This window comes from Aulonocara sp. 'chitande type north' Nkhata Bay, linkage group LG12, assembly GCF_057382095.1.
Source record: "Aulonocara sp. 'chitande type north' Nkhata Bay isolate Kocher_YH1m ecotype deep benthic linkage group LG12, A_spYH_male_GT1.1, whole genome shotgun sequence".
Classification (NCBI taxonomy): domain Eukaryota; kingdom Metazoa; phylum Chordata; class Actinopteri; order Cichliformes; family Cichlidae; genus Aulonocara; species Aulonocara sp. 'chitande type north' Nkhata Bay.
Genome location: NC_141355.1, coordinates 28490300 through 28515012, shown reverse-complemented (window position 1 = coordinate 28515012; position 24713 = coordinate 28490300). Strand labels below are relative to the sequence as shown.

Sequence of the window (24713 nt, the reverse complement as noted above, 5' to 3'; positions counted from 1 at the left end):
AGGCTGTCAACTGATCTGATGTTCTTCACATGGTCACCCTTGGTTTGAATGAAAATAAATTGATGGAAAATGAGAAAGGATTCTGCGAAACGGGGTTGAAGAGACCTTTTGGATCGTAGCTCCCCCAAGTGGGCATTTTTGACATATAACTGAATCTTGAAGCCAGTGAAGAAAATCACACACGAACACACACCACAGGAGCTCTCAGGGGGGCTGATACTTCTTATATGTGGACAAGAGAGATAAAATGATTTCCAGTAAATTGTCTGGGATTGCTCCAGATAAAGAGGTCACTGTTACTTATCATGAAAAAGGCAGTCTAGGTTTTCCTCTCTACTTCTTTCACACAGGCACAAGCGACCAAGTGAGCAGCAGACACTTCCATATATCACCATCCTCATCATCATTATCATCATTAACGTAATCATCATAATCATCAAGTGGAGGAGATTGCGTTGGTATTTGACCTACAGGAGCTCAAATATTGTAGTTTACTGAATGATCACAAGGATGATGTAAGAAAAAAAATCTTTTCTTGTCTCACATTAGCCCGTGTGTGCAGGTTTTGCCTTTTAGTTCCACTTTTGCGCTGAGGCGGTGAAGTTTTAATTTGGGAAGACATTCTCATCAGTACACTGAATTAAAGATTTGGCCATTACATCTTACAAAGGTGGAAATTGTAAAACGCAAGTAAAAGCAGCCCCACAAGTTTAGGTTGACTTCTTTGTTTGGCAACTAAAGAAAAATAATTTAAAAAACTAATTGTATAGAAATAATTTATAGAAACAACTTATTGTATGGCTATGTGGGTATGGGCACGCTATGAAAATAATCTTGAGAGCTTAAAAGTAATAACTAATTTCAAAGTACTGCATTGAAAGCAGCATAGCATTACTGAAAATGTAATTCAGTGTGGAAGAAATTAGAAAAGTAAGGTGCACTTGAAATAAAAGCAAAAGGTCGGTTTCTTTGGATCATTCTTAGTTATTAATTATTTACAGGTAATAAGATAAACACCAATGTTGTAGTGGGTCAAAGTTTTATAATTTTTTTAACAAGTGAAAAAGACTTGTTGCATGTGATGAGGCGGTTAGCATTGTTGCCTCACACCAAAAAGGTCTTGGGTTTAAATCCACTGCCTGGCTTGGGCCTGAGTCTGTGACAGACTAACTGTCCAGGGCAAATTTTGTATCCCACCTCTCAGCTCCATGACAACCAGGATAGGCTCCAGCCTCACCACAACCCAGAAAATGATAAATATGGATGGATGGATGGATGGATGGAGCATCCATTTTAATGCATATGTGCAAAACGTAGGAGAGTACGCACACACGGAAAGAAACATATAATTAAACTATCATCATCCGATTCAAATAGGTGCTCCAATGGGTTAAGTACAGTAATCCATGATATGGAGTCTACAATGTAAGAGTGAGATTTTCCTTATATTATTAGTCAGAGAATTTGTATCAGTTCAGCATGATGCAGATGGATCCTGTGTTCTGCAGACAGTAAGTAAACATCTGTATACTTACATAACATCACACAAATACAACAAATTGCCATAAAGGCAGGCAGTAGCTTTTGCGCATAGTTTGAGGACTGGATGAACTTTGTGATCAGTAAACTCTCATGTAGTATGTTTTGCACATTGTACTCTGGAAATACGGAGACTGAATGCAACATGTGAACTTGTAATCTTCCATGTTTAAGTCTCAAATACTCACACACAGTCCAACACACAAATACAGTACATAACAATACAATACACCAGAGGTGTGTCGTGCAGTGCTCTGCACATTTGTGTACAGAGGTAGCGCACCTGCCCGGGCATCATGCTGTCCGCGGTGCTGAAACAGTGACGTAGACCGTTCTGTTAATCACGCATCCTCTCTTCTCCTGCCATTTTTGTGCTACTGGCTAACTTGCTAATCAAGGGGTCTCCATCAGCAGGAGGCGGAGAAGACTGCAGGCGGCAGAGAGAAGCAGTCAAATCAAAGGACCTGAGTCTTCCCTGGAGAATCGGGGAGTTCCCGCACACAGGAAACTCTTGTTAGAAAGGCTACACAATGTCCGATTTCGACAGCAACCCGTTCGCAGACCCGGATTTCAGCAATCCTTTTCAGGTAGCTGACACGGCTAGCTAGCAAGCAAGCAAGCTAGTATACGCTTGAAAACCCACTGAGGCCAAACTCACTTTAGCATCCCTGCTTGCAGAATGAGCTAATCATCAAATTTTATTCCTCGATAGTTTTGTAGAGGGAGTGCCGAATAATTACATGGTCACAATTCACTGTTGCTGGGGATATCTATTGTAAACGAATTTAAAGGAATTATGTCATTTGAGAACAAAGACACATTATGTCAACGTTAGCTAGCTGGATAGCATTAGCTCTGCCCACCGTCTGTAAACACTCGCTGGCCACTGCTAGCTTGATGGACAGTTTACCGGGTGGCTAGCTTAGGACAGGTGCATTTTTGTGCTCATATCACAGTGTTATGTACTTTCACAGTATCCAGCAAACATTTGGCTGCCTTTGCAGTCATGTAGACTAATATTTTGGAAACACAGACACGTACATCTGTTTTCGATGTTAAGCAAGGGAACAAGCTATTAATTTCTGCTACAGCTTGTATTTTATTCCACCTTTTATAAACCACACGCTTCCAGAAATCTTAAGGCTTTAATTTCAAGCAACTGTTGAGTCCCCTTTACTTGAAGCTGTGTTTATCAGGGTGTTTAAACTTGCGCGTTTTTAGCTTTTCACAAAACATGGTGGAAAGCCTTAATATTAGTAGAATACCATCATTAAAGTGAGATATTTACATGTTGTTTATGTAAACTTCTCACCGCTGATTTTCAGAAACTAAAGACTGACTAACGGCATCTTGTGAATGAAGCTTTTGGTCTTGCAGTTTTAGTTTTAACTCCCTAAATTCCTATGTGGACCTCTCTGCCCTGTAGGATCCTTCGGTGACCCAGGTGACACGATCTGCCCCTCCTGGTGGTCTGGAGGAGTATAACCCCTTCACAGACGCCAGAACGGTCAGCTTTACGGGCAACTTCATTGATGAGTAGTGTGCATGCATGCGTTTAAGTGCTTCTTAGTCAGTGACCTCGTTTTTATCCCTTACCCTCATCCTCTTTCTCTCCTCCTCCTCTCAGTCACAGAGGATTTCAGTGACAAAATATGACTGTGGCCTAATTACACTTTTTCTTAATGCTTGCACAAATATTAACATAGAGAATCTCTGCTGGATTACAGGCAGCCCCAAGAAACACCCCCAAATCTACTCCAGCACCTTCCCAGAACACACAGCCTGCCATCATGAAGCCCACAGAAGAGCCGCCAGCTTACTCACAGCAACAGACTCAGGTAAAACACACAGGAACATTTATATACATGTTTCACATCCAGTTTTCTTCTCATTTTTTTGTTTCAGTTAGGTTGTCAACATGTTTTTGTCATTTGCAATTCAAACTAAACATATTTGGTTAGTCGCACATGTTTTTTCTCATCTTTCAAGTTAATAATATAAAAAGAGCCGTGAGTGTGTTATAGCCATTAAACACACAGTGCCCAATGTGCAAGTGCTGAAAAGTAATTGAAAACATGGCTGTGAAACATTTCTTGGGAAGCAGTGTGTTAACATCAGTTAATGTCTAGCTTGGAGTTGATGAAGAGATGGAGTTTTTTGTAAGTATGACAAGTAAAGAGGGTCAGAGTGCAAGTGAGGTAGATAAGAGAGAAAAATCTGTCAGACAGAGGTGGACATCAACAGCTGGATTTATTCTGTAAAAGCAGGCCTATACAAGAAAAATGGAAATGTAACCTGTTAGGCCAAGAAGCACAAATGTGTAGATCATTGCATCGCTGAGGATACTCATTAACAGAAGGTCCAGAAGGACGCAAAAAAATCAAAGAAAATTTTGGCTTGATGGCGTTGTTTTTTCAGTCTCAAATTTTACCTGTGAAGAATGGTGGAGGTTTTGTTATTGGGGTTTATACGGCTCCCAAGGGAACTCTTAACTCTGACATTAATCTTTGATTTTATTGCTGACAGAAGCAACGGGATGAACCTGAATTTACAGTCAAAGCAGCTAAAATGCACTTTAGAGGGAAGATGTTGAAGTTTCCACAGACTAAAGACTTTTCAGAAAGATTAATTTACTGGTCTGAGAAAAAACTCAAGGGAGTCAACTAGGACTGTAGAACTTAAACATTATTAATAGAAATACTGCTTATGTTTTTAAGAGCTACTTTAAACAGTTAATCACATTCTTTGAAAATAAGCTAGTATTTTTAATCTTGCTGAATAAGTGGTACTTTGCACATCTTACACACAGTGCTGGATACGTTTGAAAACATGGGCTAATGTTAGCAGTCTCTCCAACAGCAGACGTCTTTCCTTACATGTCTGTGCAGAATGTAGTTGTACATTTTTCCAATCAAGTGGTTATAAGCTACTGCACTCTCGACACAGCCTAGATACGAGTGGGCTGCAAACTCACACTAGTTTGCGCAGCTGTCTGTCTCATTTCCCACCTGCTTGTTTACAATTTCCCATCAGAGAAAGAGAGAGGCACTGCTTTCTATGGTGGGTCGCTTTAGTTAACCAGCATTTCTGTTGCAGACTAGCAAAAGCAGCAGTGTTCAAATATCCTTTTTTAGCTAGCTCTGTAGATCCCTGTGTACAAAAAAGAAGAGTTAAAGGTGGCTAGCGAGTCCCAGAGAACCTAGACTTTGGGCTCTATGTGTTAAAGGTGATCAAAATTGAAAAAGAACCAAAAATGTGCAACTGTCCCCATACTTGCAACACTACAACACTCTGTCCTTTCCTCTTGGTCTTCATATTCTTATCTGATTTCTGATGGCCTATCAGCGGCGTAATGAGGTACTGCCTTTTCATTTAACGTTTCCTGCACCCTTTTATGTCACTGTCTTGAATAGTGTGGATCCATTTAATGACCCTTTTCCACCTGTAGCATTACTTTAGAGTTGTATAGAACTAGCTGTTAGAGGCAAGTGAGTGAACTGCAGTTGTTGATACGTTTTAAAATCAGAGCCCGTATTTTCCCTTGTTAAACTAACATGTCTGAGCTTTCCCTGAGTGACAAAACCTTTACTTACATCATTGTACTTCATGTCATACCTGACCTCTGTCAGATGTTGGATTGTGAGCTTTAAGATCACATCTGTGTTTGTCTCAGGACCAAGCGCGTGCTCAGGCTGAGTTGTTGAGAAGGCAGGAAGAGCTGGAGAAGAAAGCAGCAGAGCTCGATCGTCGAGAGAGAGAGTTACAGTCCCACGGAGCCGTCGGAGGTCAGTCAGTCCATCAGTTACCCATTTGAATCACTCGCACGCTTCAACCTCAAAGTCTGAATTCTGGGTCCCACTCAGAGCTGGACTAGCAACAGCGCTGATCTAAAAGTTGACTTCTTACCTTGACACTAACATATCGGGCGTGGCGCACAATTTGTGAAGAGCATTTTAATTCTGTGCAGGTACAGTTTTACACAAGTATGGAACAGGAAATGTTCCAGTTTAAGTTTTGCACTGTGCCAAAAAATGTCCAGTTGATCAAATGGACCAAAGTGTGTTGCTGTGTGTGAGTGCATGTGTATGTGCGTGTGGTGCAGGATGGGAGTGAAAGCGACACACAAGCTATATATCTTAGTGAATGTCTGATTTACAAAATTGGAAATTTAATACAAGTTGCATAAAATAAATAAATGGTGATTGACAAACACAGTTTTATAACGTAAAAGAAAGTATTTCTCTGTATTTGAATTAAGAAGGCATAATGTTGTAGTGCATGTTCATGTTTAAATGTACATAGGACAAATCTAATTGAAGTAGAATTGAATAGACTGAATGAAAGAAACATTTCATGTCAATCACTCATACTTTATTCACATTTACTAATTGTAGGATAATGTCCGTGGTGATAATAACTTGTAACGTATTTTTTTCTGCCTTGTTAAGATTCTTGCAAACAAATCTGTTAGTATATTTAATAATATTTTAGATTTAGATGAAAAAGCTCAACATCCAACCACTGCTTCGTTTCTCCACGCAGGGCGGAAGAACAACTGGCCTCCACTACCGGAGAAGTTCCCTGTTGGTCCATGTTTTTACCACGACATTGCAGTGGACATCCCTGTAGAGTTCCAGAAGACTGTAAAGATTATGTACAACCTTTGGATGTGTAAGTGTACTATTTAGCACACCTCATCAATTTCTTTCTAAATTAACCACATCAAGTGGTTAATGATGCAAGTTACCTAAGAAACATCAACCGTTTGGTCATTCACAAGAATCTGTATAGAAAATGTTGCTTAGTATAAGTTTAGGTTTAATCTGAGGTTCTTTGTCATCTTTGTTTATCAGTCCATGCAGGCACGCTCTTTGTGAACATGTTTGGCTGTTTGGCCTGGTTCTGTGTGGATCCAACTCGTGGCGTAGATTTTGGCCTGGCTATGCTCTGGTTTCTGCTTTTTACCCCATGTTCTTTCGTCTGCTGGTACAGACCGCTTTACGGGGCTTTCAGGTAAGCTGAAACATGAAAAACCAAAAAGAAGAACACTGCCTTTCCACTGATATTTGGGGTCTAAGTCTCTATAAATATGTGGGTTCAGTTTTTATAGTTGAAATACAATAAATTGTATACACAGGAAGGTTGGAAAAAGACACCAAAAAAAGAGATTAGGAGAGTAGGTCTAGGTGAACACAGACCTACAGGTATGTTCTCCAAAATCATTTCTGCTTTATCTCCTGTGTCTGTGGCCGATCAAGGCTATCTTAAATAAAAACACTTACTGCCTGTCTTCTTCTTAAAGGAGCAGCTCAGGGATTTAAAGTCCCCCTTCTGTGTGCCCAGAAGAACAAGCTCACACAGCATTTCTCAAACATCACAAACTCTCAGCTTCTATAAAAACTGAACAGATGTGCACCTTCCTTTTAACACACGTAAATTAACTTAAGATAAAGTTAATAGTGTTCCAAATATGAAACTGGTAAAAAGAGTTGGGCAGCTGACTTTGCCATGTTCTTACCGTGCACTCGACTATTTCACGCATAAAGGCTTTGAGAGAATGAGGGAAGGATTAAGTAATTAATGTTTAATGGAGGATGAACTAGTGGCACAGTTTGACTTTATTCCCTCCACATTGCTCTCTTACCGTTTCTTTTTTTTTCCACCGTAGGAGCGACAGTTCGTTCCGCTTCTTTGTCTTCTTCTTCGTCTACATCTGTCAGTTTGGAGTTCACGTTCTACAAACCATTGGCATCACTGGTTGGGGAACATGGTGAGTATTTTGTACTTGAGCTGATCCAGGCACCGTAGATCAGTGTGCACTGAAGATCACATTGTCACCTTGGTTTTTTTCTTTGTCTTGCCAGTGGTTGGATCGCAGCTCTAACTGGCCTGAACACCAGTATCCCTGTAGGAATCATCATGTTACTCATCGCAGCCCTCTTTACTGCTCTGTCTGTGGGCTCCCTCATTATGTTTAAAAAGGTAACACAACACAAAGACGGCATCCTTACAGTGACAAAGGATATTATTAGTAAAAGGTTTTGCTGTGACAATAGAGACGCTGTAAAAGTGAGATGTGGCACTCTGAGAAATCAGTGGGAGAATTTTGGAATGCCAAAGATGGCAGGAGTGCCGAGCAAATCGACAGCTGAAGCGGGAAATATGAGAGCCAGTTGGGCAGTGGCAGACAGATCTACTTGTAACTGTAGTAAAGAGTTAGGGTAGTGTACTCTATAATATCTGCTCTCTGGATTGCAACCTAAACGAGGTCATGATGTTCTGTATTTCGCATTTTGGGCAAAGTCACCAAATCAAATGTAAATGAAGATTCAATCAATTCAGTTTTTATGTGAAGTTGACCTCCGAAATTAAAGTTATGGCTCGTTCTCCATTCATTTTAATTGGGGCTTTGGTTTTATTAGCTTGGAATAAGTGCCCGCAAATGTTGCCAGGATGGCTGCCAATAAAGAAGACTTAAGTGGACAGAGAAGAGGGAAACATCTAAACTAGGGATCTAAAACTACAGCCCACTATGATCCTAAGTTGGCCTTTTAGTAGTGTATCTCCTCCTTTCTCTCACTATAAATTTAATCCTTGTGATGGCTTAGAACAAAGAAAAAGAAGTGCAGTCTCCACAGTGTGACTCAGTTTTTCTATTTGATAAAAAAATGTTCTTGTAGTAAATGAAACAAATCTGTTACAAAACTGCTTTTTTGACTGTTAAATCAACAAAATTTCAAAGGTTTTTATCAATTTGCAGAAAAGACTCTTTAAAATCTTTTTTTAGTTTATAGTGAAAGATCAGAGAGTTTTTACTTTGCTGGTGTTTTTAAAAAAAATCTGAAATTAATGCCACTCTCCACATTCTCCAGAGCTGTCCGGTGGACCAGATTGTATTTTTTTTCCCAGCCCATTCTGGCCCCTTATGTTTGACACCCCTGGTCTACATCATCTTGTAGTGTGTTAGAAATAAGAATAGTGCTGTATGCCAAGAAGAATCAGTGCTATGACTGGACAGGAAGAGAAACATCTTTCCTATCGTGCTGTGCTGCAGTTCTTTTGGTAAATTTAAACCAAATAAATTGATTGCAACTAATTCCTTGTCTTCTTTCCACAGGTGCACGCGCTCTATCGCACCACCGGTGCTAGTTTTGAGAAAGCCCAGCAAGAGTTTGCGACCGGGGTCATGTCTAACAAGACCGTTCAGACTGCAGCTGCCAACGCTGCAGCCAATGCTGCATCCAACGCTGCTCGCGGGGCCTTCAAAGCTCATCCATAAACAGATGTGGTACACGTGCTCAGTGCTCATTTAAACACACACGCATATACTTAAACACACACACACAGAAAAAATGGAGATGCACAACTCTGGCCCTGCTGGTCCTCGGATCAAATTGATAATATTTGTGAATGTTTGCCCTGCACCGACACACTTTGCTTAAAAAGTGTGAAGCAAAATAACGGAAAAAACGATCGGAGTTGTCCATCTTCACTTTAAATCATATATCAGCTCTCCTGCATCCACCTGGTCAGCTTTTCAGTCAGGTGACTATCTGCTCACATCCCACAAAACATCCAGCAAGTGACTCAAGGTGTGCTCCGACTGTGTGAGATTTCATCGCACACGCTTGCGCACTCCTTTACTCTCCTTGTTCGTCTGTCCCCTCGAGGTGATCCTAGGTCAGGTAAAGGTCGCAGCTCGACCATACCTTATTTCTGTGAGGGTGATGACCCCGAAACAGTTTCCTGTCTGATAAATGAAAAGTGATCTGACCGTGGTGTTTTGCACATAGTTTGGTTTTCTTGCCCGTATACTGAAAGTGGCTGGGCCTCTGTGCGAATGTCTGCTTCACTCCAAGAAAATTGTGGCTCTGATTTCTTTCTTTCTTTCTTCTTTTTTTTTTTTTTTAATATAATCCAGTGCTCCGTCATTAAGCTCTGAAAGGTAAATGGTACCTTGTCCTATATCTGTGCTTTTGTTGTGAGACAAGTACCATTCTTGTTATAGTAAAAGACAAAACAAACAAAAAAAAAAAAATCACAAGAATAGGAAAATGTCTGTATGTTCTTATATAAGGACCTGCCCCCCCCCAACAACACCTGCCAGGTGAGCCATTTTTTTCCTGCTCTGTGTGCTACTTTGACAACGTGGGCTGGGTCAGCATCTCTAGATTTGACAGCATGATAGCGGCATGCATGTTTAGCACACCCAAGGTAGCTAAGTCTTTGGCAAAGTCATTCTTCCCACTTCCTTTTGGTCCCAGCTACAAGGAGCTGGTTTTCGGTGAATGTCTGCCTACTTATCCTCCCTCGGTTTTGCTGTGAGGGCTGTTTGCATGTCTCGGTGGCTGCCTGACAGAAGATGACGGTTAAGAGAAGAAAATTGGAGGGAAAAGGGGAATGAAAATTGAATATTAGCTTTTTTTTTCCCCTTATGTGTGTATTAACGCAAAAACTGTGTGGCCCTCGGTTGTTTTTGTAGCTCCTCATACTCGAAAACTAACGCTGCTATGAATCTCAGAGGCGCTCAGTCGTGGCCTCCCGCTGTCGTGTTTCCTATTGAAAAGGATGCGTACCATTCATAGGGATCAGACCTGCCTTTTCTCACAGAAGAATCACTGTCCACAGTTCTGGATAAAGTGATAAAGCTATCATTTTTCCTGAGATTAACCTGCATACATAAACTTGTAAAAAAAACATTGACATCGTGTATATGTACACTACATAGGCTAACACTCCATTTTTGTTTTCCTCGGTCAGTAGTGAATTACTGACATTTGAAGTTTTATAGCCAAAATAAGCATTAATATAACAGAAGATTGGACTTGGGGTGCCGTCACTATGATACACTAATTTATCTACAATAATAACAGTGTTATCCAGCACCAAGTTGTACAGACTACTGTCACTGATGTGAAATATGGATGTGGGTTTCTTCATTTTTTTTCTTTGTGCTTTAGCACCTCTCATGATGTTGGTGAGTGTGTGAAGATGTGCATGGCAGAAGACGGGTGATAACTGGCACTACTGTTATTAAAAATGTATAGCCTGAACTTTATCGTGGACGAAATGCTGTCAGTGTTAGCTAGCTGAGGCTCGGTAATTTGTCCTGAAAGAATAAGCCTAGATCTCTCGCAGTATTCTTTTGATTTGGACGTAATTTCATCAAAATTCATTGCACATTTCTTGTTTTATGTTGAACGTAGCGCAAGAGAAAAATGTTTTTATTTATGGTGTAATTTAAACTGTTTGCATTTTGTTTCCTTTTTGGTTTGTGTGGGTTTTTTTTAATGACACTGTCATAGCATCAGCTAGATTTAAAGGTTTTTTTTAAGTGTTTAATGACTTTGCAACTTGACCTTGCAAGAGGTGTGCTTGTCGTACGAGGATGTGTGTTTATGGTCGGTATGAAAGAGGAAAAGAAATAAAATAAGCTCCCTCAAGTGTTATTCTATGTCCTGAAAAGCTGTGAGAAATCTACCAAATGTCCATACAGATTTGTTTTCAAATCTCAGTTTGTGGTGTGATCCCTTTCCATGTTTTACTTTGAGGTATTCTTTTTCCTTACATACACCCACATGAGTCCCATCTATCTATAGTTTCAAACAGTTGTTTTACAAAGCCATGCTGCAGTGGGTAATTTCTTGATGTATTTGATGAGCTGGTCAGCAGTACAGAACAATGTGTTTGAAGTTTGCCAACACAAAACTGTGTTTCGGACCTGTGACTATGTTATTTCACTGAATCAGAGAAAAAGAAAAAAAAAACTCATCCAGAAAGGGACACTTGTATATTTTGTAAAGTTGAAAAATCGATCCCCATTATCAAATCACGTGTAAAAAGAAGTAATGCACTCTTGTCTGGCCTTTGTCGCATGTGAAATAGTTTGAGTTTTGTATATTTATGGTATTAACATGAAATAAAATTTCAAAGAAATGATTGTGGATTTGTTATATAATTACAAATTTATCCTCTTTCCGTGATTTAAAAACAAAACAAAAAAAAAACATTAAGAATGACCATGGAGAAGGGTATCTGCTCAAATTCAAACTGTGTCAAAATGAGGAAGGAAAGGTGGTCTCGGAATTTCAGAAACTGCCGTTTTACTGGGAATTTTCCACACAATCTAAGGTTTACAGAGGATGAACTGAAAGAGAAAAATCGGTGAGCCGTAGTTCTCTAGGCAAAGATTGTGCTGATGCATGCAGAGGTCAGTGGAGAATTATTCAGCTTGAAGCAGTGTGACCAAAGGCAACAGTAACTCTCACATCTTGGTTGTAACTGCTTGTTATAATGAACCAAAGTATGCAGAAGATAATCTCTGAGCATACAATTAAACCTTGAAGCAGATGTGCTACAGATGTCACTCAGCTAACTAAAACTTGCTCTACCATTTGCAAGATGGTAGGCTCATTCTCATGACAATTTTTTTTTTTTTTTTTTTTATTCATACATCCATTCATTTATTTATTTTACTGGTCATGTTTGAATACAAATTACTATTTTTTGGTGGCATACTAAACAAAAAGTTTAAGAACCACTTAGACTCCGAAGCCCGTGACACAGTTTGCAGGGTATCATACATACATGCTTAGAGATGAAAAGATTCACGAGATTTTCAAAAGTTAAACAAATGGATTTAATATAAAATTTAAAAATTGCCAGTAAACAAAAAAAACAAAACAAAAAAAAACAACCAACTTGTTAATCATCTCATATCACTTCAGATTTACCTCACAAGCCTCTTAACACTGTTATGAGCTAATGTCCACCGTCCGTCTCCAGGGGTCAGTGTTTCATCAGGAAGTCTTGGCACAGTAGAAACAGAGTTTACACATTTCTAACACAGAGTAAAGAAGTCCTGCTTTATTTAAGCACGGGTTCTCTGTCCTCAGATATATCACCCTCTCATACACGAAGCCTCATACAGTGTTCCACTTATACTCTTTTGTTAATGTAACAAAAATAGCAGACAGTATATATTTAATCACAGTCATACTATGTGTTTGGATGTAAATCCATATCACAAGTTCACTTTCATTCTGCCTACTTGCTCTCAGAAAACAACACTAATGGAATTATTGCACATCTACAATGAATAAAAGCACTGCATCACATGAATCCTAACATATACAGAAACATTTAAATGGATGAATTAGAAATTAATACAATATGCAGCAATGTGAAATGATTTAAAGGCAGAGTGCAAAATAAAATAAGCTCCAATTGGAAAACCATCAAACTGCAATGGAGGTTCACTTTAATCAGCTTTGCAAAAGTGTCCAAATCACTCACGAGTGGGTATGAAGTGTAATGACCCAGTGGGAGGTTTTTTCAATCCTTATCTTTTCCTTTTGGGCACCTTCACAAAGCCAGACTTGTGTTTATGGCTTTCTGCATGTCATACGGTATTTCATGATAAACCACCTGCTTCATCTTGCTGCTTTAGCCCATCACGAAGCCACACACAATGAAACATCTGGCAGAGCTCTGTTTTCTTTTGTTTGTTTCTGCATACGCACACACAAACTGTTATTAAGCTACACAATCAGTTAAACAGGAGGAGCTCCCTTTGAAACTAAAAATCCCTTCTGTGGTGATTTTCAACTTAAAGCGTTTAAAAAGAGTCTCAATGTCCTGCTACCACAGAATCAGAGCACATAGGCATTTAGGAAACCTCAAGTTAATGTCTATCACCAGAAGTGGCAAAAGTACAGATTTTCTTTACTCAAGCATTATTATTAATAAAATATTTGTACAAGAATGTTGCTGGGTGTTTGAGTTGTTGAATCTGGTAGTGGTTAGTGATCGAACCCTATGAATGAACATAATGATGGTTAAAACAAATAAACTGCCTTTCTGGCCGTGTTTAACATGTTAAATCTAAAAACCTATCCACTGCCAATCCAATTTATTTCACTAACCTCCTGCTATTCCAGCAAAAAAAAAAAAGTATAAGTATATAAGTTTTCCTCCTTCTCCAGCTTTACCAGAGATTTTTAAACTGAAGTTCTAAAAGGGGGGGAAGCATTTTATTCCCTTTTCAACTGCTCATCAGGTAGTCTCCATCACGAGAGAGTAATTGGTTTTTTTTTAAGTCGGGGGGGGGGGGGGGGGGGGGGGGGTGTTATTAAGGCCGTTTACAACAATCAGCTGATTTTATCCAGACTATCACGAGGGGGGAAGAAAATCCCCACTGAGAAACAAGAAGTTGTAGTCCACATCAGAGAAATTACACCGTGGGTGATCTTCTGCAGCTTCCCAGGTTTTCTAAAGGCTCAGAGCAGGCAGATCAGACTTTTCCCATCCTCAATCTCCTCCTGAACTTTATCGCTGGAAGTAGCGATCTCGGCCTGTGCAGACAGAACGGCACACAGGAAGGTTGCTAGCGTTCCTCCTATCGCTGTGTAGAACGCCCAGCCAAGTGAACAATTAAATGGTCGAAACGGCAACGCATCGGAGCCACAGTAGAACTTCACCTTCTCTGAACCCCAACCAGCAGGGTACAGCATGAGGCCGACCATCAGTAACAGGCCTGGAGGAAGAGCAGGTGATGATATGAGGGGTTTAGTCATGTCAGAGCTGAAGGTTTGAACAAATCGCAGTGCAGGTGGGAGAATAGTGAGTCAACTTTGCTAAAGACAACACCAATTTTTCAGCTGACGAGCTGATTTGTAATGGGTGGAGAGAACTTTGACCCTCATCCTCAGTGGTGATATCACGTAATTACAGACTACCAACTCAATAAAGCTGGGCAGTCAAACCCGCCTGTGTGATTCATTGCAAAATATACAGTGGTAAGATTAATAAACTTGGGAAAGTATGATGAACATCAGATGTTGTAAAGTCAGATGTTGTAACTTGCCAACACAAAAGCAGTACTGACATTCCTTACAGACTATGGCATGATTTCAAAACTGAGCTCGAACAGCCTTGCTTGCACAGACTTGATGTGATAGACGCTATACTGGCATATTAGCAATAGCTCTGGAGCAAGTGATATGCAGCTCCTCAGTTTCTTGAATTTGACCATGATTCAGCACTGCTATTCTTGAAATCAGTTCCTGTAACATACAACATCTAGTATTAATGGTGAATGAACCCAGTAGATTCATGGCAATGAAAAAAGAAGAGAAAAAAAACTTATATTCATGTATTTGTTGTATGTTTGTAGCCTCATGGCAAGTCAGCTATAATAAGTTCAAGCCCACTGCAACCCTAAATTCAATAAACAATTATGGAGGGTTGGTTTGCAGGCTTGTTATTTTTCTAAGAGTAAATATATGGAAACTCAGAAACTTTGTGTCTGGACTCAAAAATGAATCTGTCTTGATTGAGACTGGTCTTTTTAATAAATCCTTCTGTTTATAATGTTTCTATTTTACTACTTTATTTGACACCTGACTGTGTTATAGTATATTAATTGTTTATTTTTATTGCCATTTGCTGGATTGAGGTATGATTTCTGCCACCTATCCAACAACTATTCTTCATCTTCATCTTTCACGGGCGGTCGTTGCTCAAGAGTTGGCAGTTTGCCTTGTAATCGGAAGGTTGCCGGTTCGAGCCCCAGCTCCAGTGGTCAGAGGGCCTGGTGGTGCCAGTGTCCAGCAGCCTCGCCTCTGGGGCCCCCCAGGGCAGCTGTGGCTATAATGTAGCTTGTCATCACCAGTGTGTGAATGTGTGGATGACTGACTGTGTAAAGTGCTTTGGGATCCATAGGGACTGAGTAAAGCGCTATACAAACACAGACCATTTACCATCTATTTGTGTCATATTTGTATAAATCATAACGAAGTTTGTGTCTTTTTAAATAAAAAAAAAAAAATATATATATATATATATATATATATATATATATATATATATATATATATATATATATATATATATATATATATATATATATATATATATATATATATATATATATATATATATATATATATTTTTTTTTTTTTTTTTTTTCTTTCAATTTTGTATACTATGAGATAAAAACCTAAAAAAACTTAGATATGTAATTTCTGAAATCAGTTTTCATTGATATTTTGTAAACAGTAGACTACATACTAGTATACTCTGGGGTGACCCCTTAATCTGACTGGTAACTGGTTTTACTCCAGCAACTTTATTATATATGCCCTTTCATACTATAATTTATTTATGTCATAAAATAAAAAACATTTCAATTTAGTGGAAGCTGTCCTCAGAGCATAGTTTACATATATATGAAGGTGGGAGGGGGCACATGATTACTTTCTGTAACAAAGATACTTAACACATACATACAGATTAACAATTTACCTGCAACAGCCTGAAGCAGTCCACAGATGTTGAATATGCTCTTCTTCAGGATGCTCTGAAAACACAGGCTGAAGATGGAGATAAAGGCCACACACCCAAGCACTAATGTCCCCGCTGCCAGAAACAACATGGCAGCCTGCCAGAAGCCGCTGGCCACTTCTCCAAATGTCGTGGCATAGGGCCCACAGTTCACCTGCGAGGTCCCAATACGAAGGCAGCGGTTGTAAAGGCCGAGAGATGGCCGGTACTCTGAGTCCACTCCTGCCCTGGTCCCGCTGGTGTCATTCCGAGGCGATCCCAGCAACCAATCCGGGCTCATGAATGCAATGAGCTCAGCAAAGGCCACTACAATGCTGAGTAGGGTCCACAGCATGGAACGGCATGTTACAATAACATGGCACATGGCTTTAGCTCAGAGAAGGTAAAAAACAATGATGAAAAACTTAATAAAAATTCTTGAAGCCCTTTAAGCTATTGGAGAGTTTCAGTTCCCTTCCTTAGAAAGAGAAAGGTCTGTTAGGTTCCCTGCGCAGATCCAGATGGGCTGCTGATCTTATCCTCTCAGAGCAGATGTTGTCCCTTCTCTCACCTCTTCTTTGCCTTCTTCCTCTTTGAGGTAATGTTTGGCTTCAGACATCCCAAATGGCAACAACGCACCAAATCAGCTTCCTTTAGTCATGATACCGCCTGAACAGCAAGCCTAAATGAACAGAGACACACTGAAGTCAGCAACACAACAAGGACAGGGTGTAAGAAACATCTACAAATGATTCTCCAGCAACTATGAATCATCACGCTCCTCCTTAGGCTTTCCAGATGACAAACAGTGTCCAATTTGTACCCTCTGTCATCAAACATTCATCCTTACCAAAAACCTACTCCCAAAGCGCTACTTTAAAGTCAAAAACAGCTTGTTATGAGTGTGTAATAAGGCAAACTTCCCAGTGTGTGCTAGAACAGTCATGATGAATCACAATGCAGAGTTTATTCTGTCCTCGTTTTACTCATGGTAGACATCTGGCTGGTTGATTTTATCTGCAATGGGATAGAAACTGTGTTTTTTGCCACTAAGCAGGTGTTAGCGCAGAGCAGTACAAAACTCTGTTACAGCATGCCACATTTGACAGAATCAAACAAAAGCCACTTTCAGTATTCACTAAAGTGGGTGGCTCCACATTTTTGATTTGGTAGATTTTATTTTTGGCCGGATGCCTTTCCTGATGCAACCCCCAAGGAATTTGTGTCTCCTCCTGGAATCAAACCATTAATCTTTCACTTGGGAAATGTGTAAACCACTACACTATGGAACCACTGATAGAATCACACAATATAATGTGCCATATCCTCGCCGCTGTCACAGGCAGACACAACATCAATGGGATCCTTCAGTTCACTGCTTAAATTACAGCCTGAATAAATGAATGTACATCAGCATTAGTTACTGGCTTTCATTAAGCTTAGCAAAGAAAAATGCATTTCTTTGTTCTTTATTCAACAGAAATAAAATCTGTATTAGTGCAATGGCCAGAAGTCCCAACAATCAATGGCACTGTTGCTGCATTATGATTTACTTGCTGTGACCAGATTGGCCTCGACGCATCCTTGGTCTTAGGGGAGCAATGAAGTTTCTTGGAAACCCTCTGATGTCATGAACCAGCTGCATGATACATACAGAAAAATATGCAGGATGTGTTATCTTCACTATCTTGGCAGATCTCACTGGTAGATCCAAGGGAAACCTGTGTCTGTGCATTCCCCCAGACAATATTTAAAGATTTTGTAAAAAATAAACTAAACTAACTAAACCTTCATTCATTTTCTAGTTCTGCAAAAGCAAAGAACTAAAAAAAAATTCATGTCTTTTGTACAAAGGGAGTGGGAGATATTTCAGAGATCTCAAAATCTGGAACCATAAAACCAAACGAATATTTTTGGCACAGCTTGGCACCACTGGAGTTAAGACAGAAGGGGTTCTCCCGTCTGTATCAGTTATGAGAAACCATTAGTCAAGCACTTTATAGAGCCATAACTTTCACATAGAAGGGAGGAGAGGCTTGTTTAACTAATAAGAGTCAATGTTATTGCTCTAATTCTTGCTGAATGTGTCATTTTGCCAGTGATGAAAAGTTCAGCACAAAAAAAATTAATTAAGAGCTATAAGTCACTCTGGTGACCTGCCAGGAATACTCCAAGTACAGCACCAGGAATCACATAATCAACCCTCCAGCCTCAATTAAAGGCGATAAATCATTACACCACATCTGTCACGATCCAAGTCATTTCAAGGCAAAACACTTCAGGAATTTCCAGACCAAGTATTATCTGTTACCCCTACACCGAATCACGTGAAGTCAGGATTAACCAGATCATAACAACAAAGTCGAAGCATGACGACATTTGAGTAGCAGGTATGAGATTTGGAACGGTTAAGCCGTGATTCAGTTCAGGGGGATTCAGTCATGTCTGCAGTCCCCTGTTGTGTTTGAAAGTCATGGCAGGATGTGTTTGTAGTTTGTGCACAAGTCTGCTTTGATTTTACTTGGACGGTGAAGCCGTCTTAAAGATTCCTAGTTAAATCTCATCTCGTCTGCTTGCGCTTGAGCAGAATTTTAGTGCTTCAGGACACTTGAACTTTATTCTCTTACTACTATCTCACACACTAATTAGAGATCACACAAAATTCCAGCTAAAGTACACTGTCTACAAATAATTACCCAGAGGGAGGTTAAACAGAGGGAGTGCATTTCAATTACAACTGGGCTGAGTAGAGATGAAGAAGATCCGCCAACATCACTGGTCGTTTTCAGCCCCATAAGGAAATGGCAGAAATAAACAGGAAGCAAACAGGAAGCATCAGTGTCTGTGCAAACGTTTTAGAGATTCACTCATGCATTGTGAGGATGACCTGTCAAACTACCCATCTAAACACAGTGTGTCTGAATGAGCTGTGAATCCGAATTTCAGGGAATTGTAGCTGTAAAGAAAAGACCGAGAACAATATAAGCAGGTATTTGAAGTGTGTTTATGTGTTTGAGGATGGTTTAGGGAGTGCCCTATTCTATTACAGTCCTTGAGATTGTTCCAGGCCTCTTCACACACACAATGGCTCCTTATTGTTATCACCGTTACCATTTGGCAGTCATATCACACAACAGCACTCACCGCACAGGCAACTTTTTAGCTCTATTTATAGAAATCATTACAATACAGAAATGGTGTTTTTAAGTGCGTGTGCATTGTGAGAAAATCAATGCGTGTTAATGTGGCTCTTTCAAGCGCACATAATCATGTGCGTACATTTGTTTGCATGAGCTTTTGTTTTTGGCTACACAGTCTACACTTTTAGTTCCTCTGGAGTTTGAGCCGTCTGTTTGCAGCTGATTATAACCCATCCAGCCTGAGCATGGTGCTCTCTGTTAAGACTACAATGCCCACAAATTAGCAGCTCTGTACAGAGATGGAGCCTACAAAACATACCTCGTCGAGGCAGTCAGCAGGCACCGTGTGATCTCTCTCAGCTACTACAGGAAACCTCTTCACTCACAGCTCGTCTTCCGCTCTCTAGTCTCAAAGAGCGCTGTCAGAATTAAGCCTTAAAAAGTTAATGTTACACTTTTATTAGGCCCAAGTATTTTGAAGTATTATCTATGCTTGTATTTAACTCAAAATTGTAGAGAGCATACAAATTAATCTGCAAGTAACTCATTACTTGCAGATTAATTTGTCTGACAAAGTCAAAGAAAAACAAAAAACATCTACAAAAAGCCCATTTCTTTCCGGGGTTACCAAGCTTGGCTGATCAATACTAATACAACCGCTATATAAATGCAATCCACTATTATTATTATTATTATTATTATTATTATTATTATTAGTACCAACTTGTTGATAGGCATTTGCCTGAGTCTGTGGATGTATGCATGTATATATATGCACATTCTGTGCATAAGAGTGCTTACTGCAGTATTGTTGAGAGAGCATAAAGGTCACTACATCCTGAAATTGATGAATACTTTCCGCTTGTTTGGTGGTTGTTCTGGGAAAGCGCTTGAACAGCACTTCCTCAGCAAGGTCAAGATTTTCTGTGTGTTTATATGAGCACTGGGGAGGAGTATTTTACACTTAACGGCACATCAGACACTCAGAAATATGACTTATTCATAACCCGGTGATCAAGGCGCTGTGGGTGAGAGGCCTTTGCTTCCCTGTTGCTTTTGATAGATACATATCTTGAAACAGGCAGATCTTTGTTACTGCAGTTCTCTCTGTGCTTGTGGAGTCGCTCTCATATGCATCATCCCCAACACCGACAGACCGTGGAGACTCTTTCATGAATCCTCCCTGATGCAGAGTTTGATGTTACGGTAGATATGCAACAGGATGAAAGATGTTCAGCGGTAATGTGGTTCTGGATCTGATCTCGACCTGCTTTATCCCACGCTGCTCTCCTGTCCTGACACAAACCAAGCCTGCTGCACAGCATTACAAGCATGTAGAGAGGGCCCCGAGCCAACTTACACACAGCCTTCTAATACTTCATTCAACAAGCCAACATGAACAGTCTCCTTGCTGCTACGAGACAAACTTTCTCTCATGGAATTTACAAAAAATGCAGTCTGTGGGCCAACAGCCAGCCATGTGGACCACAGGTTAGACATGAAACCTGTTGTTCAAGCAGTTTGTATGCCCAGTAAAGTTTCTACTAATGAAACGAAATGTCCGTTTGACTCCAAGCCCCAGATAAAGCAGCAGATACATATGTGGGTCAGTCAGCTAGCCGTTAGAGGAAGCCGCTGAGGAGTTAATTGGTCTGAGATATCAGCAACAGTGCTGGTATCATGCCAAGGTGCTGAGGTAATGAGTGCAGGCCACTGTAGTCTGTTCTGAAGGGTGAAAAGTGAATGAGGACTGAAGGTGGGTGGTTAAGAGATCTAAAGCATGCTGACCCAGATTATTTGGTAAAGGGAGGATAGACACAGCCATTAAAATGGGAAACAAAGTCCATTCATTGAAGATGTGAGAGACAATGAAAATGCTATTGTTTTTCTGTGATGAGCCTGTTTAGAAAAGCATGTTTGAGCTGGTAGATCAGCCGCCCATAGCAGATGACCCCCCCGTTAATTTGGATAGAGATCCCCCAGTAGCAAATTTTTCATAACCTAAACCATAAGCCCTAAGTCGAGCTCTGCTCTGCGCTGCTCCTCTGGAAGTAAGGGCCTCATAAAAGGCTGACTCACTATCTTTAGGGCAACACAAGGGCTCATACAATATGTGAACAGCAAGCACACTCAAATGATAAAACTTTCTGTCTGCATCATCACAAATTAGGAAAATGAAAAATAAATATGATACTAAAGCAGTTTGATGCCAGTCAGAGTTGGGCGGGATCAAACGTGTCCTTCTACCATAAAAGAATGCAAGCAGCTGAGCTCCATATGACGCAAGTGAGAATGGAGCAACGCATCCACCACCCACGCCAGAAAAAAATATATTAACCGCATGTCTTTATTTTCCAATTAATTCCAGTACATTATTAATAAAAGCTTCTTGGTGCTTCATCAAGACTCATCATCACTTGTGGCCTTCAGTGTAGACTTGTAAACTTTTATCAGTGCTCATTTTTATCTGCTGAACAAAAACACATCAACGCCACGCTCTCTTCACCTCCAACAAACTTGTGAAACCAAGACCATGTTTACCATCGCAAATGTCAGCTGTTTAAACAAAAAATTAAGAATGAAAAATAAGAGGAGATGTTGCAAACAGAATTAATACGTTTTACCTAGTCCTTTGATTGCCACACCTAAACTTATAGCCTCAGGGGATTAACCATCCACCTTACTGCAGTGAGTGCTTCAACAAGAGAGCTGAGAGCACCCAAGAGTGAGTCACACAAGGCATACCAAGCATAAAAGACAATAAGTGCAAGATAAGTTTGATTTCTTTGGTTTACTTGCTCAATTGTCCCAGATATTATGAAACAAGAGCTGTTCTCATCAAGAATTCTCTCTTGCTAACCATAACCATGTGAGCTGCTGCTTTTGCTGCCCTCCATAAAGAGCGGAATGAAAGAGCTGCAGGAGGAGAAAATGTTTCCCATGGATAGGCATTTACCACAATTTGTGTCTCATAACGTCTGCCACTGAGTGATGGCCACCATCAAATGCATGTTTAGCGCTCCAGAGTGAGTTAGATTTATTTTGCAGGCCCAGATTAAACACAATAAAACATTTCAAGCTGCAGAAGACTATTACTGCTGATGAACAAACGCCAGCAGTTCTAACTTTCATATACAACCACTGGACCTAAGGTTTCGATGACAATAGAGGGGCCCAAAAATGTAAACAATAAGTCAACAGCGAGAAGCCCTCCAACATCATGCCATAACAATAGATCCCACTTCACTGACAAACAAACACAAATACACAATCATAAACGGTCCCAGCCTGTGCTCACTCAACCTGGCTATAATCGCATCAAAAAAAACACATGACTTCCCCACAGAAAAGTATCAGCCAGGCTCATTTGTGCGCATGTGTGTGTGTGGATGTGCCAAAAAAACAGAAGAAAAATCAGCAGTCTTCATCTGGTAGACTTCAACTCAACAAAGGCAACACAAAGCCATGCCGACACCATTCCCCCCCCTTACTCACTCTACCTCTCCAAGACATGCCACCGTTGGCCCAGAATGCACTTCTTCACTCTCAAAAACAGGTCGCCATGGCCCCTAACCTATTCAATCTGTGCAACACCCCGGCCTCTCACTCCCCATGCAAACTCTGTTGTAGCCTCACAGTTTGTGATGCACAAAGTCAGTAAGTGACCCTCACATTTCACTTACACAAAGACATGCATGACGCGGGCTAGCTCTACCCCTTCAGCCGTCCCGCTCTCCAGTTTGTTTCTGAAAGGATGATTGACGTACACACAATCTATTCCTTTCTTTTCTATTTTTTCCTTTCCTTAAAAGATCATAAGAGCTTTGGCATGTTAATTAGATTTGTATTCTATAAAACTACTATAAACACTAATATATCCATTTGGAAAGGATTTAAATACTAAAATCCCTTCAAATCCTTGTTTGTATATGTATGTGACATTTCCTCTCACTGCATTCACACTCTGAGATTTACATTCAGTTAGCAATGAGAAATGTATCAAAACACACGGACGAAAACAATAATTACAAGGAGGTAAAAACAAAAAAGGCCACACAACACAACTATGTTAGTCTATGAAAAGAGTTCCATAAATAACTTGAGTATCCAGCTGTGGCTGCCTCTAAAGGTTTACATATCAAAGAATGCATGAAGGACAGTTTACAATCACACTCAGTAGAGAACAGGAGTCTCCAAGAAGGAAGCAAAATCTAAAGGACAGCAACAATGTGAAGAACTGTGTGGCGTAACTGGATATAATAATGGTTTTATCTACAATAATTAGAAGTCTGTCAATCGTGACCCTGACTCAACACGTATGCTTATGTTAAAAACTAGTTTTATCACAGCCTGATAAAAACCTCAATAAATAAATATGACTTACGATATTTCCTGCATTCACTAGAAGCACAGCTTGTATTTTCACCGGGGAAAAAAAAGCAAAGAAAAAGACATCTCCCTTGGCTATCATCAGCACATTGCTCCATTCAATGACACCTAACAAGTTTGCGCTTGTCAAAACTCACTCATAGGAAAAGAGGGCAGGCTAGAGCAATCACACTGAAGGAAATTACGGCAGAACTACATAATCTTTTAAAAGGTCACTGGAATTTGTTGAACATTGCACGTGTAAGTGCAAAAAATGCAGTACTGATCATTGGATGAGTCACAATGAGAAGTCCTCACTGAAAGTTAGTCATAACTCCCTTTTGTCATTATTATTGCTAAAGTTTGTTCTTGATGTCAGCTTGAGTAAACACTGCAGATGTTTCTTGATTTGTTTGGTTTATGATGTAGCACCACTTCCCCTCACAGTGCAACAGTGTGTCAGGCAGAGAGAATATTACTCCCTGGGTGGCTTTCCAAAGATGGACCTCCACCCTGCACCGCACTTCAAGGACACGGGGTTGTGGTGGAAAGGGAAGGGGACAAAGGGCTGCTGTGCGGACATGTGCGAAATACAGATAAAGAGGTGAAAACCATTAAAATATTGACGTTTTCAACCGCTGCCACATGCTGCATCAGAACACGGAGCCAGCTGCAAGTGCAGATAGCTCACTCTGTGAATAAATGCGGTCTTAACGCACAATCCTCCAAGAAGTCTTAAAGTAGCAACATGCCTGTGTATTACAACTCAGCGAAGCATGCGAACTCCAAAAACGTACAGCTGCGAATAATCAATGAAAAGCTTTCCGACGAAAGAAATCAGCTGACACATGAACGTTAGGCTGAGCAGCGATTGATTTACAGCTGTGCTTTAATGGTATTTTCAGCAGTGAGATTCACATCTGCCGGCCAAAAGCTGTGTCATTGCTACAAACTCTTCTACTTACCGAAGTCGAAAAGCGGAGAAGTTTTGAAACACTGCTTCGTTTCCCGGGGCAGCCCAGCTTTCCAAGCACTCATTCACTCCTTTCTTCGGGACTCTCTCCTTCTCCCTCCCACAAACCCGCCCCGCTACCATCTGACGCCATCCTTTCTCCCCCCCAGTTTACGCCCCTCTCTCGCCTCCCCCTCTCGCTCCCATCCCCCACCCCCGCCGTGTGCCACAGAGAAAGTAGACGAAAAGTTGTAGCGATGATTAGAAAAAAAATGACTATTTCCTGGATGTTCTTATTCTCAGCTCTTCAATTAAACGCGTCGAGAACGATCTACGAACTCCTTTTTTGTCTGTGCAATGAAATTCAGTTTTTTAAATCTTAATGGGTACTG

At 40.3% G+C, this 24713-nt stretch overlaps 2 protein-coding genes across 6 annotated transcripts; one reads left to right on the top strand and one right to left on the bottom strand.

Moving 5' to 3' along the window:
* The first annotated feature begins 1881 nt into the window (after positions 1–1881).
* Positions 1882–12235, top strand: LOC147317647 (secretory carrier-associated membrane protein 1-like). 4 transcript variants are annotated; one of them, XM_086314833.1, is made up of 10 exons: positions 1882–2126; positions 2966–3046; positions 3267–3377; positions 4885–4896; positions 5213–5324; positions 6082–6210; positions 6393–6552; positions 7208–7309; positions 7404–7521; positions 8657–12235. In XM_086314833.1, the coding sequence occupies exons 1-10, from the start codon at positions 2070–2072 to the stop codon at positions 8816–8818; spliced, it is 1044 nt and encodes a 347-aa protein (XP_086170959.1). In that variant the 5' UTR covers positions 1882–2069; the 3' UTR covers positions 8819–12235. The 4 variants fall into 4 exon arrangements, with proteins under 4 accessions (XP_086170959.1, XP_086170961.1, XP_086170960.1 ...); XM_086314835.1 differs by lacking the exon at positions 2966–3046 and having other exon boundaries at positions 1883–2126; XM_086314834.1 differs by lacking the exon at positions 4885–4896 and having other exon boundaries at positions 1886–2126.
* LOC147317646 (LHFPL tetraspan subfamily member 2a protein-like) lies at positions 10846–24446 on the bottom strand. Of its 2 annotated transcripts, none has more exons than XM_086314838.1 (3): positions 24335–24446; positions 15844–16543; positions 10846–14074 (listed from the first exon to the last, which is right to left on the bottom strand). In XM_086314838.1, the coding sequence occupies exons 2-3, from the start codon at positions 16244–16246 to the stop codon at positions 13818–13820; spliced, it is 660 nt and encodes a 219-aa protein (XP_086170964.1). In that variant the 5' UTR covers positions 16247–16543; positions 24335–24446; the 3' UTR covers positions 10846–13817. The 2 variants fall into 2 exon arrangements, with proteins under 2 accessions (XP_086170964.1, XP_086170965.1); XM_086314839.1 differs by lacking the exon at positions 24335–24446 and adding an exon at positions 23386–23499.
* Positions 24447–24713: the final 267 nt, after the last annotated feature.